At 44.3% G+C, this 17,460-nt stretch overlaps 1 protein-coding gene across 1 annotated transcript in view; it reads left to right on the forward strand.

Moving 5' to 3' along the window:
- MAPK12 (mitogen-activated protein kinase 12) overlaps positions 1–17,460 on the forward strand; it is a 95,723-nt gene that overhangs the window by 57,249 nt on the left and 21,014 nt on the right. The window contains exons 5-7 of the mRNA XM_040411996.1: positions 10,952–10,981; positions 13,162–13,209; positions 16,217–16,331. Coding sequence (XP_040267930.1) covers positions 10,952–10,981; positions 13,162–13,209; positions 16,217–16,331 — 193 coding nt within the window. The remainder of the gene's footprint in view (positions 1–10,951; positions 10,982–13,161; positions 13,210–16,216; positions 16,332–17,460) is intronic.

The raw sequence follows: 17,460 nt of genomic DNA on the forward strand, positions 1-17,460 counted from the left end.
GGTCCGCAGCCTCGCAAAAAAAATATGGACAAGCATAGGACAGTTCTATAAAGGGCCGGTATCTGTGTTTTGCCGACTGCAAAAACTGCAACGGTCGTGTGCATGATCCCGTATTGTTACTAGAAGCTATGAGTGAATTGCAAATAGTCTGCAATAAAGGTCCAACTGAGGGTTACCAGTTTGAGATTTGTCACTGCACAGTCTGACACTGGTAGCACCGATTTGAATAGGGTCAAACTGTGCAGGGACACTCCCACTACTGGTAACATTCATAAACTTATAGTGGAATTAATAGAGTACTGGCACAACGTAAAAAGATTTTCCAGAATTTTTACATGGGGAATGCAAGTAGTTGCTAAAACAGACCTGTCAGGAGAGGTACCGGGTCCCCTTTAACATGCACATCTTGATACCTATATTGATACATATGGGTTGTGTAAAGTTGGTTATTCCCTATCCACAGGAACATCCTGATGGTACGGCAGGTCCGCACGGTAACTGCACCAAGAATGGACCTGTAGATTCTTGGTGGTCTTGAAAACCGTGGCCTCATGAACTGGGACATTGTTTTCAATGGGAAGCGGTTTCAGCAGAGTTTTGACTCTGTTTTTGGTGCCGAATCAGCGCTGAAACTTGTTCCCAAAATACTGTGTGAACATACCCTTAATGTCTTTTTATGTGTTAGGGGTCATTAAAATGTATTAATGGAAATTTTATTTTAATATGTAACATGGGGCCTATTTTTACAGTTACATACACTGTTTCTATATGTGTCCAGGATAAAATGTTAAAGGGAACCTGTCACCGGGATTTTGTGTATAGAGCTGAGTACATGGGTTGCTAGATGGCTGCTAGCACATCCGCAATACCCAGTCCCCATAGCTCTGTGTGCTTTTATTATGTAAAAACAACTATTTGATACATATGCAAATTAACCTGAGCGCTGTAATATCGCGATGCCCGAGCTAGCGCATGCGCAGTTTCTGCTCTGAGGCTGATGCCAGCACAGGGAAGGAACACTATGACGACACTGCATGCACTAGCTTGCGCATCGCGAGATTACGGCGCTCTAGCTTTCTGACGTCTGGGAGCAAGGAGGAGATTCTGATGATGCGGGGCGGTGCTGGGCTCCTTCACGCTGGACTCATCTTAGGTTAATTTGCATACATATGTATCAAATAGTTTTTTTTACACAATAAAAGCACAATGAGCTATGGGGACTGGGTATTGCGGATGTGCTAGCGGCCATCTAGCAACCCATGTCCTCAGCTCTATACACAAAATCCCGGTGACAGGTTCCCTTTTAAGCTCTTTCTTACATACAAGTTCTGCTGTGATAAATGTTATTGTTGCACGCTAATATGTGCGCCCGTGCTGTGTCCCGCAAACACTTGAATGGGTCAGAAATCTGCAAGATACAGAGTGAAAGCACTACAGAGCACTTCTGTGGGATTTCGATCTGTGCTTCCGCAGCGTATTTTTTGCGGTGCGGACTGAATGTTGTGGATCGCTGACCCATTCAAGTGAATGGGTCTGCATCTGCAAATGGTGGGCACATGGCTGGTGCTCGTGCATTGGGGACCACTATTTGCGGTCCACAGCACAGGCACGGGGCCCACACGTTCGTGTGCATGAGCCCTAAGGATACATCTTGTCCCAAGGAAGGGATTGTTACTGGAGCCTTGTGTTTCTGGCTACAGAGAAATTGGGATGTGAAATTTTGTAACAATCACGGACATATTTGTTGGCTGATCCAACCAAACATCAGTGTGAAATAGACCATAGGTGGCCATACACATGAGATATTGCTCGTCCTCCTTGCTCCCACATAAACATACCTGAGCGGCTGAGTGTGCATGTTTGCTTTAATGAGTAGTGGGGAGTAAGATGGTGGGAGCTTATCTCCCACAGGAACAAAGGATCAGGCATGTTGAAATCCATCATGCCTCCTTCCCTTTTTCCTCTAGCATCTGCTAGGGACAGTCAGGAGGCCCCCAATACTCATTAGATTGTCCCATTTGAAAGTGGCAGATTCAGCCAACTTTCTTCTAATGTGTATAACATCTATTTTACTGGTAGCATCCACGAAATCTGATCCAACCTTTTCTGAGAAATCTGCATTGTGCCAATCCTCTGTTATTCCGCCTGGAAATGTGTGACTAAACTGACAGCTGGATATCACCATTCCTGTTGTCCACAGGGTGTATCCTTGCACGTTCACAATCGGTGCAGTATTGGGTATAACCACATGTATAGGAGCACTCCTGTGCCTGGGAAAATGTTCTGCTGATCAGTGTATATTCCCATGAAGCCACCTTTTATACTCCAGTAGGTTCTGTGCAGAGCTATACCAGTACTGTACAGGGAAGCTGAACCTAAGGAGGAGTCAGTATGGAGACGTAATGCAATGCTCTGACACGTAGTCCGGTTGTGGATTTGGTGGCATTGGCTCGTGTGTCGTTCTGTAAGCTTTCCTTCATGCATGTCAGAACTGAAGTGCACCTTCTCATGTAATAAGCATGCCTTTCCTTGCTTCCACCCCCTGCTTTAGGAAGTAGTCGGAATCTGGAAGCCAAGGACAAAATGATTCAAACTGCCTGAAAGCTTGTTACCTAGGAAACTTTTCTAAAGCCGTCTTCCTGAAGTGAACCCTCCAGTATGTGTCATAATACATGCCATAAGTGACAAGGCTTGTCAGACAGCACATCACGCTGCAGTCCAATTAGAGTTCATCAGTTCTGATGAAACCCGGGTTACTTTCTCATAGATGTTATCGTTGCGGCGCTAAACTCCAGAAATCATTATTTTTCATTGGGGGCGGGGGAAAAAATCTGGGTGCAGTCAGGGGGTCTGAGCTACAGTTGAGTCAATAGCAACTGCAACATCTAAAGCCCCATTCACACTTACAGCCCCTCTGGGTAAACTCCAGATTCCACTGTATGTGTGAACGCACACATCCGCAATATCAGTCTCAGACTTTATCCAGACTTTTTCTCCCCAGAGCCCTAGTACTAACTCCGGGTTATGTCCGAGTGAGCCTATGTGTGAAAACAGCAGTAAATATTCCATAAAATCACAGGTGGCCATGCCTGAAGTTCCTACCCCTTGTCTAGGCAACTGGAACATTCTTCTGTAGTGAGAACGCACCCAACATGGACCATCTTCAGGGTGATGGCTACATGTGTGAAATGCCAACTCGAGATGTAAAGAAAGAGAAGGTGCGACCTTTGTCCTCTGATCACTGGCTTCCATGATTGCAACTGGCACTTTGAATGGAGCCGGAAACACAGCCGTGTTCAAAGTGTAGTGACTGGGCTGGGTTACTGCGGCTCTGCTCTAGAAGTTCCAGCAGCGGCAGGGAACAAACAAATCATTGGGTGGTGCAGGGTGCTAGAGCCCCACCAATTAGAAATCTCCTGAGGGATAGGTCAGCAATATCAGGAGCCCTTTAGTAATTGAATAGATTGTAGGGTTCAGTAGTTACAACATATTAAAGTTGTAATGCAGGAAAAGGGAGTCTCACAATATCTACCCTGTAGCTGCAACAAAGCCCCATGTTAATACAGCATACATGGCTGCGGAGCTACCACCAAAGGAAATGGTCAGTGAATCGTATTGAGAAAAAAAAAAATATAGAAATGCAACAAAATTCTTACTACTAGGACTATGGTAAAGTAATAATGCCATGACCCAGAAAACCTCTAACCTGTTAAATTGTAACTAATAGGATATGTAGATTGATTATTGTGATGTACTTATAAGATTGCAAAGTATTTTGGTAGCTGGTGCAGTACAAGGCATCAGTATTCGTAAGCCAAACCCAGGAGCAGAACATCAAAAGATGCGTGGTGGAGCTACACTTGGATTGCAAATATTAATGCAGAACTGTTTGTATTTTTGCTGAAGTTTTCAAAGCCAAAAACCCTGCAGCCAGATGTTTGCTGTTAGGTTTGCCACCACTGCTATAGACTATGGCATGGGTGCCAGAGGCGGCACTCAGAGCCCTCTCTGTGGGCACCCACTCCCTGGATAAGGTCTATGGTGTACCAATATGTCTTAGACTTTTCCTGCCATTCATCAGTGCAGGGCACGCTATGGACAGCACAGGCAGCGCACTGAATGTAGGCAGGCTATTATAGCTAAATGATAAAGTACATGGAAGATATACTATACTGGACTGTAGTATTCAGTGTTGGCACTTTCCCATAAATAAATGGGTTCTGGGTTGCAGTTTGGGCACTCGGTCCCTAAAAGGTTCGCCATCACTGGTCTATAGGAACGTTTTCAGGGACTACTATATTGATGACCCATCCTCAGAATAAGGCCTCATGCACACGACCGTTGTTGGGTTCCGTGTCCGTTGTTCCGTTATCCGTGATTTTCTGCGTTCCCATTGACTTGCAATGGGTCCATTGAAAACTCGGAAAATGCACCGTTTGTCATCCGTGTCCTTGATCAGTGTTTCCAGTCCGTCAAGAAAATATGACCTGTCCTATTTTTTTCATGGACAACGGTTCGCGGACCCATTCAAGTCAAAAAAACACGGAGGCACACAAGATTGGCATCCGCGTCCGTGATTCGTGTCCGGCAAACTTGACTTAGATTTTTTTTTTTTCACTTTTCATGCCTGGTGATCCTCCAAAAATCAAGGAAGACACACGGACAAAGAAACGGATCACGGAACAACGGAACCCCATTTTGCGGACCCTGAAAAAATACTGTCGTGTGCATGAGGCCTAAGTCATCACTATACATTCGGTGGGGTCGGCACCAGTCAGCTGTCTGAATAGGCTGTGGTGCTCCAGTGAGCGCTGTGGCCTTCAAACAGCTTAGGCTACTTTCACACTAGCGTTTTTTGCGGATCCGTCATGGATCTGCAAAAACGCTTCCGTTATAATAATACAACCTCATGCATCCGTCATGAACGGATCCAGTTGTATTAGGTCTTCTATAGCCATGACGGATCAGTCTTGAACACCATTGAAAGTCAATGGGGGACGGATCCGTTTTCTATTGTTCCAGATTGTGTTAGAGAAAACTGATCCGTCCCCATTGACTTACATTTTGTGCCAGGACTGATCCGTTTGGCTCCGCTTCGTCAGGCGGACAGTAAAGCGCTGCAGGCAGCGTTTTGGTGTCCGCGTCCAAAGCGGAATGGAGACTGAACGGAGGCAAACTGATGCATTCTGAGCGGATCCTTTTCCATTCAGAATACATTAGAGCAAAACTGATCTGTTTTGGACTGCTTGTGAGAGCCCATGACGGATCTCGCAAACGAAAAGCCAAAACGCGAGTATAAAATAGGGCGGCATAAAATAGTGCCAGAAATGCTGATCTTAGCGGTGTGTCACTCATGAGCTAATAGTAAGAGGTTGCTGAGAACCAGCATCATAACCATTGCAGCCCAGGCCTGGAAAAGAGTCAAATCTACCTGAGAAGAGTCCTGGTTATCCATAATCTCCTGCTCTCTCACCCATCTGCTGATGATTGGCAGTTCTCTCCTAGGGAGAAAGGGAGAAAACTAGGTAGAAGCCTGTCAGCCATCAGAAGGTCGGTATGGAGGGCTGGAATTCAGGAATAACCAGGACTCTTCTCAGGTGGCCGGGACTCTTTTCCAGGCCCAGTCTGCAATGATTGTGATGTTGGTTCTCGGCAACCACTTCGTTTTAACTTATAAATGACAGACCGCTGAAATCAACTCACCTGTCTCTACTTTATTCTGACGTTAGTATGGACACCATAAAGTTTACGACAGGTTCCCTTTAACAAGCACAGGGCCATACATTGGTATTGCAGTCCAGGGGCATTCATTTGCATGGGATGCGCATATGTCATTTGACTGTACGTGATGTCACTGGCCTGAGCACCACGGCCTCTTCAAAGAAATGATTGTCGAGTGTGCCAGAAGTCAGACCCCCAAATGAACAGATATTGATCACCTATCCGAAGGATTAGGTCATCAATATTTTACTCCTGGAAAACCCTTTAAATACCTGCACAGAGAACTGAAGGTGTCTTTTTATGCAGTGTTAAAATACAAAAAATTAAAATCTTCTGGAACAACACGTCTGCTGGGTTTTGGTTGTAACTCTTTATGAAATTTGCCTCTTGTCAAGGTTCCCTGTGCAGTATTTTTGCCGTGTTAAAGGGAGAAACTGTAATGTCATAGATTTTGAAACCCATTCCAAGTAATTTTGTGAAAGTCTATAAGACCTTCTGTATGATTTTTTTTTTTTTTTTTTTTTTTTTTAAACCCACTTGGCAGATCTTACTTTTTTGTGGTACAGCTCCTATACAGAGCTCTGCTCGGTTACATACTGTAGACAGACATCTTGCAGTCCGCTGTTACTTCACATTACTGTGCATTAGTTATATCTTTGTCTTTTTTGGGTAAGGTAATGCTCCATTTTGGAGTCATTACATTGAATTGTGTACAGGCCCCTTTACACTGGCCGATTATCGGGAATGTATGTTCCTATGAACACTTGTTCCCAATGGTCAGTCATCGGATGAATGAGCAAACGCCAAAATCATCATTTCTGGAAGCAGACCCCTCTGTGAAAACTGGGATCTGCTGCCCAGAAACAATAGATCTGTGTAAGGACAAGGCATTGTAGCATCCTTAAAGGGGTTGTCACTTCAGCAAATGGCGTTTATTATGTACAGGAAGTTACTACAAGGCACTTACTAATGTAATGTGATTTATCCATATTGCCTCCTTTGCTGGTTGGATTCATTTTTCCATCACATTATACACTGTTCGTTTACATGGGTACGACTAGGGATGAGCGAACTTTTGTTTCAAGTTCGGCTTACAAGATTCGGGTTTGTTGTATCTAAGAATTCTGTTGTGGATTCGGCTACCACGGACCATAACTTATGGTCCATGGTAGCAGAATCCATAACGGAATTCTTAGGTAACCCGAACCTTGTACGCTGAACTTGAAACAAAAGTTTGCTCATCCCTAGTTACGACCACCCTGCAATCCATTAGCGGTGGAGGTGCTTGCCCACTATATGAAAAAGCGCCGGCCTCTCTGGTGGCCGGGACCGTGGGAGGTCGCATAGGCTGGTGCTTTCTCCTATAGTGTGCAAGCACGGCCACCACTGATGGATTGCAGGGTGTTCATAACCATGGAAATGAACAGTGTATAATGTGATGGAAAAACAAATCCAGCCAGCAAAGGAGGCAATATGGACTATCACAATACGATAGTAAGTATCTGGTATTAACTTCCACTACATGAGAAATACCATTTGCTGAAGTGAGACAACCCCTTTAACTTGCTATATTGTGTTTGCCGCAAATCACAACGGTCTGTCAGCATTGCCTGGCGAGAGAGAATTGGGTTACCACAAAAGCACTTGAATTGCTATTCCCGGCAGCCTTGCAGGCTGTTCTCTCTGCACCAATTGGTATCTGGGGAATTTCTAGATATGACAGATGCTAGAGTAATAGAAGCATATTCCTGATAGCCGCCTGCACTTCTGGATACCAGAAACCCAGTATTAAGTATTGATAGTTTTTTTTTCTTGTATAAAAATGTGTCTCTGAGACCCCCAGGGACCTGCAGTTTACTGGGAGAGTCTTCTACTACTATTCTAGCTAAATATGTTGTGTATCCAGGTAGGGCTGGGTGATCAAATTAAGGCCTCATGCACACGACCGTATTTTTTTGCGGTCCGCAAAACGGGGTTCTGTTTTTCCGTGATCCGTGACCGTTTTTTCGTCCGTGGGTCTTCCTTGATTTTTGGAGGATCCACGGACATGAAAAAAAAGTCGTTTTGGTGTCCGCCTGGCCGTGCGGAGCCAAACGGATCCGTCCAGAATTAGAATGCAAGTCAATGGGGACGGATCCGTTTGACGTTGACACAATATGGTGCAATTTCAAACGGATCCGTCCCCCATTGACTTTCAATGTAAAGTCAGGAGTTAATATACCATCGGATCAGAGTTTTCTCCAATCCGATGGTATATTTTAACTTGAAGCGTCCCCATCACCATGGGAACGCCTCTGTAGTTAACACATTGGTGGCCAGTGCGGCCCCCCCCCCCCCCCTCCCCTGTAGTTAACTCATTGGTGGCCAGTGGGCCCTCCCTCCCCTGTAGTTAACTCATTGGTGGCCAGTGGGCCCTCCCTCCCCTGTAGTTAACTCATTGGTGGCCAGTGCGGCCGGCCCCCCTCCCTCCCTCCCTTGTAATTAACTCGTTGGTGGCCAGTGGGCCTTCTCCCCTCCCTCCCCCTCCTAATTAAAATCCTCCCCCTATCATTGGTGGCAGCGGAGTGTACCGATCGGAGTCCCAGTTTTATCGCTGGGGCTCCGATCGGTAACCATGGCAACCAGGACACTACTGCAGTCCCAGTTGCCATGGTTACTTAGCAATTTGTAGAACCATTATACTTACCTGCGAGCTGCGATGTCTGCGTCCGGCCGGGAGCTCCTCCTACTGGTAAGTCACAGGTCCTTCCCCACTGGCCACCAACGAGTTAACTACAGGGGAGGGAGGGGGGGCCCACTGGCCACCAATGAGTTAACTACAGGGGAGGGAGGGGGGCCCACTGGCCACCAATGAGTTAACTACAGGGGAGGGAGGGGGGCCCACTGGCCACCAATGAGTTAACTACAGGGGAGGGAGGGGGGCCCACTGGCCACCAATGAGTTAACTACAGGGGAGGGAGGGGGGCCCACTGGCCACCAATGTGTTAACTACAGGGAGGGGGGGGCTGCTGCCTGGCAGCACCTGCCAGGCAGCAGGGGGCAGTCATGTACACAGTTCTTTTAGTATATTCTAACCTGAAGCGTCACCATGGGAACGCCTCTGTGTTAGAATATACTGTCGGTTCTGAGTTTTGATTGACAGGGCCAGCCGTGATCTCCTCCTCCGGCCGGCCCTGTCAGTATTTCAAAAATCGCGCGCCTCTGTTCAATCGGCTCAGGCGCTCTGAGATGAGGAGGCTCGTCTCCTCAGAACTCCCTCAGTGCGCCTGCGCCGATGACATCACCGAAAGAGAAGACGTCATCGGCGCAGGCGCACTGAGGGAGTTCTGAGGAGATGAGCCTCCTCATCTGAGCGCCTGCGCCGATTGAACAGAGGCGTGCGATTTTTGAAATACTGACCTGTCAATCAACACGGCGAGGGGGCGGTTTTCTGCTGCGGCTACCAGCAAGTAGACGCCCTACTTGCTGGTAGAGACCGCATTTACATATTATAAAACTTCGTTTTCTAAAGAAACTGCCGCATGAAAGTAAGTAATACCATTATATTCTCCTATATCGCGCTATAAGGAATGTAACTATCCCAAAAAAAAATATGACTTTTGCGGGGTGACAGAAGCCCTTTTAAATTAAAAAAATAGAGATTCATTTTTTGGCAAAATCTGCCAGCCGTATATCCAGCCAATTACTACTGCAACTTCTGTTGTGTTCTCTTTTCCTTTTGTAAGGTGTGAACTACATTCCCTACTTCTGCTGTGGCTTGTTTGAGATTGACTTGCTTTCAGTCTTGTTTTGACTTGTTTCTCCTAACTAGGGAATTGGAAGCGATTTCATAAGCATTGTAAAAAGCATGCTATTAACCTGCTTCATTTTTATATTATCCTTGTTAGATACCAGATGTCAGGGGTGGACTGGGAGCTTAAAGTGGCCCCATTATCTAGGCATGTCCAAATTAACAGAAGGCGGGTCAACAATACAATGGTGCAAAATACCATCCCAGCAGAAGCAAATAACACAGTGTAGCACTCTATCCTGCCCTCTGGTGGCCATCAATAGCTACCTGGTCAGTGGCATAGAGGAGGATTTAGGTGGCCCCCTGGGGCATCAGCCCACCGTAAAATTTCCCTGCAGGGTCTATGGCCAATCCACTCCGCTGTATGTAGGTAGAACTCAAAGTTACTAAAAATGCAATTATTTCAAATATAGATAGATATATATAGATAGATATATATATATATATAATATATATATATATATATATATATATATATATATATATATATATATATATATATATATATATATATATATAATTACAGATGACACTAATCTATGTAGTCATTTATAAAATAAATGGTCATGTAATGCATTGGGTTTTGTGGGAAAACTACTGCATTGTACAAAATTGGGATGTCTTTTGTGCAGTGTTTCTGAACTCTCATAGTAAGCCACTACTGAAGCTTCTAGCACCAGTGACCGTAAGTGAGCCATAAAGCACTGTTTACTTGTAATCCCTGTGTACACATGTCCTGCCTGACCTTAAAGGGAACACGCACACGGCAGTGTAGTTTATGTGGATTTTCCTGCTGATTTCTCAGCGTTTCCACCCCAAAATCTGCCTGTTACTTGAGGATTTCAAAGCAAATTTTCCCCAGATCTGCACTGAAAACCTGCACAAACCATTGACATGCTGCAGATTTAAAAAAATTGACATGCAGTAAAAAAAGCGAGATTTTGAGAACTTTTCTGCTATTGTTATGCTGCTGATTTTCTGCACGAAATTCCACATGGAAAAATTGTGTGTAATCTGCACAGTGTGCATGTCGCCTAATACCTAAAACTGCTATTCTGCACATTGTATTTTCTAAATGCTACAAGGTGTGCGTGAGGTGTCTTTGACTTGTACAGTATACATTACCTGCATACTTTGTGAATGGGTTTAATTATACATTGTTCAGTAACCTGAAAGACTGTTTATAAAGGGATGGATACAGTCCAACAGGAAGCGCATTTACACGTACCGACTAAGCAGGCAGAGATCAGTCTTACAAATGCCATCAGATGGCATACGTTTTGACGGATCCGGATCACTCTGCCGCAAGTGTGAAAGTAGCCTAACTTGTGCACAGCAATTTAGCGTGGTAGGTTAGTCTTTGTCTGATGGCTACTTACTTGCATATGTTGTACGTGTCTAATGAGCCAATTGATAATCTTTAATATTCTCTCTTTGCAGTACATCCATTCGGCTGGTATAATACACAGGGTTAGTATAAACTTCTTATCTCTTGTACATTAGATGGCGGTATTATTCAAAGATTTTAAATTGGTATAATTCCATTTGAAGAACTGCATCGTATTCTGTATTTTTTCTCTTGGATCAGGTCTTAGCAGGTCCAGCTGCTGTCTTCCTTTACTATCCCCCGTGGTTGTGAAACATGCCAAAAATAAACTGGACTTAATTCCCTGTTACAGTCCCAGCTTCTACTAGCACTTTGTCATCCTGCCTGTGTGTATATAACAGTTCCTCCTGTCATTATGTTTTGCATTGGCGTTTTCAAAATCACATTCATTAAAATAATGCTATTGTTGTAAAATGTAAAAAAGGAAGAAATCTTTGAGATGTGCCGTAACTCCATTACATTATCTGAGGTATGCCTTATTTAACGGGACTCTGTCACCAGTTTTGTGGGACAGTGCTCACTTTACAACCCCACTCCACTATAGATGACTGTATTTAAAGGGGTTCTCTGGGCTACAGATAGTCAGCATAGGTCATCAATATCAGATTGTTGGGGGTCCGACTGCTGATCAGCTGTTATAGGGCGCTGTGCATACACTCTGCAGGAGTCTATAGGAGCTGTGCTACATGGCCTCCTGCTTCCTCTCAGTACGCTGTCTGCTACCAGTGCTGTGGCAGCCCGAAAGCGATTGGTATCTAATATCGAGGACCTATGTGGAAGATGGGTTATCAATATCTATAGCCCAGAGAGGCCCTTTTACTGCAGTGCCACGAACATGCATCCATATACCGATCATCCTGGTGTTGATATCTCTGGGGCAGATGGTTTTATACTGATAGACTAGGACAGGCATCCTCAACCTGTGGCCCTCCAGCTGTTGTAAAACTACAACTCCCACAATGCTCTGCTGTAGGCTGATACCTGTAAGCCAGGCATGCTCAACCTGCGGCCCTCCAGCTGTTGTAAAACTACAACTCCCACAATGCCCTGTTGTAGGCTGATAGCTGTAGGCTGTTAGGGCATGCTGGAAGTTGTAGTTTTGCAACAGCTGGAGGGCCGCAGGTTGAGCATGCCTGCTGTAGGCTGTTCGGGCATGCTGGGAGTTGTAGTTTTGCAACAGCTGGAGGGCTGCAGTTTGAGGATGCCTGGACTAGGACCTAAGTCCTCCCCAGTATTGGTGACTGCTGTCATGTCTAACAAATGCGTATGCTTCCTAAATGCACAGGCAATAATATAAGAATATTCTGATGTAGGAATCTGTCATTTTTTTAGTTTTTATTCTGCTCTCCTGAATGTCTGTCTGTTTTAGCACTTGTACTCATGAATACATAAATTCTTGAGCATCTTTACTCATAATTATGATGTGATGTCCCTCTGTAATTCCTGCTGTAAATGTTAGATCTGGGTGTTACCATTTGGAGGGTATGTCACTGCATAGTCCAAACCTGTTCAATCATTGCTGAATATAGGGAAGATGTCCGCATACCATTAATCCATTTAATTCAGGCAAAGCGGATATGCACCAATTATGTTTGGACTTGTGCTGAGACCTTTTCTTTCAGGTAAAGCAAATGCACATCCTAAGCTAAAAAATATGATCCCATTAAGTGAGATGCCCAAATTATGTTGGTAGAACTGCTCAAAAGACAATTTATTCAGTGTATATGTGTCTTACATTGCATTCGCTCTCAGGTGGTATCCAGGTGGCCGGGAACAGGAACGGCATATTGCGGACTTGTACTAAACATGGCGGGGATAGTTTAATGAGCTAAAGGATTACTGTTATGTGATAGTTAGAATAAAAAGAAAAAGGTCAAGCTAATGTACCAGCTGCTACCTCGTAGTTCGCAGCAGCAGATTTTCTGTAAAAAGCTAATAAATAATAACCCTTATGATGTCTCCGCTTATCTTCATTAGTAATTAGCTACTCACAAGTGGAGCTGTAGTTTAACATGACTTGTGACCCGGCATCCTCATGGTCACTGGTGCCAGGACATCCTCTGATATGTCCTGGTGCCATTGGCTGCCCTACTGGGTGGTTGTCTCCACCGATCTGATAGGTCAACCCCTGGGGTCTTGAGTATTCCATTTAGAACTGCAGACCTGCCCAGTAACCTCTTGTATTTTTAAAATTCATATCCACGTTAGTTTGGTTTTATAGAACATTTCTTATTGTACAATTCCATTTGTTTTTCTACCTCAGGATCTAAAGCCTGGAAATCTAGCTGTGAATGAAGACTGTGAACTGAAGGTAGGTAAAATAGGTTCCAGTACTCCGTCTGTTACATCATGTCCTCCATATATATTTGCAACCTGCCTGTGTTATTTACTGAAGGTTTATCGTAAATCATTGTATTCTCTGTTTAGAGAGACCTGGAATTAGAAATGGGTACATGAAAACCTTACATTGACTGTAGCACAATTCTCTAAGATTGCATGTGGCTACAGAAATGAAGGCAATGAAGCATACAACTACACCTCAGGCTACTTTCACACCTGCGTTAGGTGCGGATCGGTCTGGTATCTGCACAGACGGATCCGCACCTATAATGCAAACGCTGGTATCCGTTCAGAACAGATCCGTTTGCATTATTCATAAAAAAAATTAAAGTCTAAGTCAAAACGGATCCGTCTTGACTTACATTGAAAGTCAATGGGGGAATGGATACGTTTTCAATTGCACCATATTGTGTCAGTGAAAACGGATCCGTCCCCATGGACTTACATTGTAAGTCAGGACGGATCAGTTTGGCTCAGCATCGTCAGGCGGACACCAAAACGCTGCAAGCTGCATTTTAGTGACCGCCGCAAAAGCGCAATGGAGACCAAAGGCAGCCAAAGTGATGCATTCTGAACGGATCCTTATCCATTCAGAATGCATTGGGGCTGAACTGATCCGTTTTGGACCGCTTGTGAGAGCCCTGAAACGGATCTCACAGGCGGACCCAGAAACGCCAGTGTGAAAGTAGCCTTATTTGGTTTGCAATTATGCTGATTCAGATTTTTATTTGACTTGCGGCAATGTTCATATCGTATAACGTTTCGGCACGCAGGCCTTCTTCAGATACTGTACATGATAAAATATAGAGAGAGAAATTTTTAAGATATATCCAATGCATAATGACCATGAGTCAGTACAAATGATACCGTATATATTAACAGCATAACAAAACTTGATATCAAGGAGGTAGTCTGATACGATCAGGTATATCAGATTCTACATAGATGTCACATCACAGAAATGTGTATATAACAGATGAAGTCATCAACTGGAGAGACAATTGAGGACCGAACTGGAGGTTTGCAGGGTATAGTCCTCTCAGGTAGGCTGGGGCAAAAACGGACCATATCTGGTGATAGTCAAGACTTGGTAACATAAACTGATCATCTGATATAACGAGTAGGTAGGCTAAGATACTGGCACATGAAAACAGAGATTGCTTATATAAAGACCCATTGAACTTGCCTATGCCGCAGGATTGGGAGAAGGAGAAGGAGAATTGGTAGCAGGAAGGCAGACGCAGAAGGAGACTGTGTAATCCACACTTGAGTGAACTGGTGAGGCGTCTGTCATGTCATCAAGTTTTGTTATGCTGTTAATATATACGGTATCATTTGTACTGACTCATGGTCATTATGCATTGGATATATCTTAAAAATGTCTCTATTTTATCATGTACAGTATCTGAAGGCCTGCGTGCCGAAACGTTATACGATATGAATATTGCCGCAAGTCAAATAAAAACCTGAATCTGCGTAATTGCAAACCAAATAAGCTGTAGTTGTATGCTTCATTGAAAACGGGGTTGGAACCCTACTTGCAGCTCCTCACAGAGTGCAACAGATTTATCTGAGGCAACTGAAGTCAAGCAGGAGTTTGTATTACTATGTAAAAATCTGCTTAAAGGGAACCTGTCGCCATGAAATGCGTGCAGTCTGCAGGCAGCATGATATACAGCTGAGCAGACTGGTATATAGACCCAGTGGAAGGGAAGGCTTGAGCAGAGTGGCGCTGGCACAGGCAGGGGCAGCGAGGTGTGCCCGGATTCTAAACCACCATAGACACCTGAACTTCAGATGCCTTTTGTAAATAAAACAGGAAAAAATTATATTTCAAAAATGCATTATATGACATTTTAGAATAGTTTTTAATGACACAGTTTTAAAGGTTTAGGTTCACTTTAATTCATATTCACTTTGCTGCAGTGTATATATCCTGTGTGGAGACTAGCGGGGCCAGGTAAGTTTCAGAACGGTAACCACGGGGCATCAAGTGATTATGGCTTTATCAGAGTGCAGTTCTGATTGGTTGATATAGGCAATATGGGCAGTTTTGATACATGAAACCTGTGGTTCACTGGACAAGCGGGAGGGATTTGTCCCCCATGTCTGCTCCCCAGCACTGTTTTGTGTGTATATTCTGTCCATAGAGTGGTCAGGTGGGCTGTCACTATTACTCCATATTGACAGATAGAGGCTTCTCTCCCCAATTACCAAAACCAATACAGCTTGTAAAGGGAGCAACTCTATGTAGGTTTTTGGAGTTGCTCATGATACAGTTCCCTAATCTATTAGTAAAAGTAGTGTTTAACCTTAAAGAGGACCTTTCATCAGTTTTGACATAGGCTGATTATGGTATTACCTTGTAGGGCGGCCCCCACTGATGCCATGGGTGTGTTTTTGTTTTTAAGTTTTTTTTTTAAGTTCGTCCGCTGTGGGCCCCCTCGATGATTTGGCGCGCTGTATTATAATGAGCAGTAAACTCGCAATGCGGCGGATATGCATTCTTCTGCTGTGGGAGTCTCCTTCTCCCTGGCTGTGATTGGTCTGCTCTGATTGGATCTCGCTCACAGCCAGGGAGAAGGAGATGCCCACAGCAGAAGACTGCATCTCCGCCCCATTGCGGCAATACTGCTCATTAATATTATAATACAGCACGCCAAATCATTGGGGGGGGGGGGGGGAGGAGCACAGCGGACGAACAGGGGGGAGCTTTTAAAAAACCACCCATAGCATCAGTGGGGGCCGCCCTACAAGGTAATACCGTAATTAGCCTATGTCAAAACTGATGAAAGGTCCTCTTTAAAATATTCCGAGAGAGTGCGTCTTATGGGGTGAAAATACGGTATATTGATTACTAAGAATAAATTGCGTGTGCTATCTCTGTTCTCTTAACACCGTTTTAGTTTAGTTTTTTTTATCCCACGCAGTACATTTGGATGATTTCCTGATGAATTATCACTCGCATATGTTCACAGATCCTGGATTTTGGACTGGCAAGGCACACAGACAGTGAAATGACAGGTTATGTGGTGACCAGATGGTACCGAGCGCCGGAGGTGATTCTCAATTGGATGCACTATACACAGACAGGTAAGGAGTTTTGGCTGCCCTGAATATAGAATTGATAATGTTGCAAGGAAAACAAAATTCTTGTTTGCATACATTAGAATAACATTAAGGGTCCATTCACACATCCACAATTCCATTCCGCATTTTGCAGAACGGAATTGCGGACCCATACATTTCTATTGGGCTGCACGACCGGAATTGCGGACCCGCACTTCCGGGTCCGCAATTCCGATCCTGAAAAAAATAGAACATGTCCTATTCTTGTCTGCAATAGCGGACAAGAATAGGCATATTCTCTTGGTGCCGGCAATGTGCGGTCCGCAAAATGCGTAACGCACATTGCCGCTGTCCGTGTTTTGCGGATCCGCAAAACACACACGGATGTGTGAATGGACCCTTAACATCAATTACAAACAACAAAATGGCTGCACACCATTATATATACAAACAATAGAGCTAAGAAATGGGGGTCATTCTAGATAAAAGTGGTACAATACCGACTATAAATGAGTTTACATGAATAATGGAAGCTCTTAGCGCACATACATGTCGGGCCCATCTACCAGGCGTCAAGGTGGCTTCCGCAGATGGGTCCCTATCACTAAAGATACTGCCTCACTTTGGACTTACTTAAGCCTACAATATTCAGGGCAGTGTAGGAACCAGCTACAAACATATTCTGCTCAGAAGTCCCAGGTAGGGACCCTTAACATGTAATTATTCAGTAGTGTACCAAAAACTGAAAAGCTTAATTGTCTGTGGGTCCATCACTTCCTATACATGTCTTCAGTTCTTACTGAGAAGCAGGCAGGGTGTGTAAACTGACATATGCCCCCAGCATGTGATGCGTCTCATCATGAGGTATTGGGGTCAATCTGTAGATCACAAAATGAAAGCACAGGAAGTATTAGGCCAGCGTACTTGTTTAGCTGTATTCTTTTTCTATGAAAGATTATTTTCCAATACTCTGGAGACCCCTGGAATATTAGAATAGGCTCCTAACTATTCAGTGATACCAATCGATTTATTACTAACAGCCTTACAGGGTTTACATTCTGAGAAGGCAATGGGGAGATGAATCAAAATGTGGCAGATTTCTATCGCACACTGCGCCAAAAGAAACGGTGTAAACGCCTTGCAACACATTTAT

Source organism: Bufo bufo, chromosome 1 (assembly GCF_905171765.1).
Source record: "Bufo bufo chromosome 1, aBufBuf1.1, whole genome shotgun sequence".
In the NCBI taxonomy this organism is placed as follows: domain Eukaryota; kingdom Metazoa; phylum Chordata; class Amphibia; order Anura; family Bufonidae; genus Bufo; species Bufo bufo.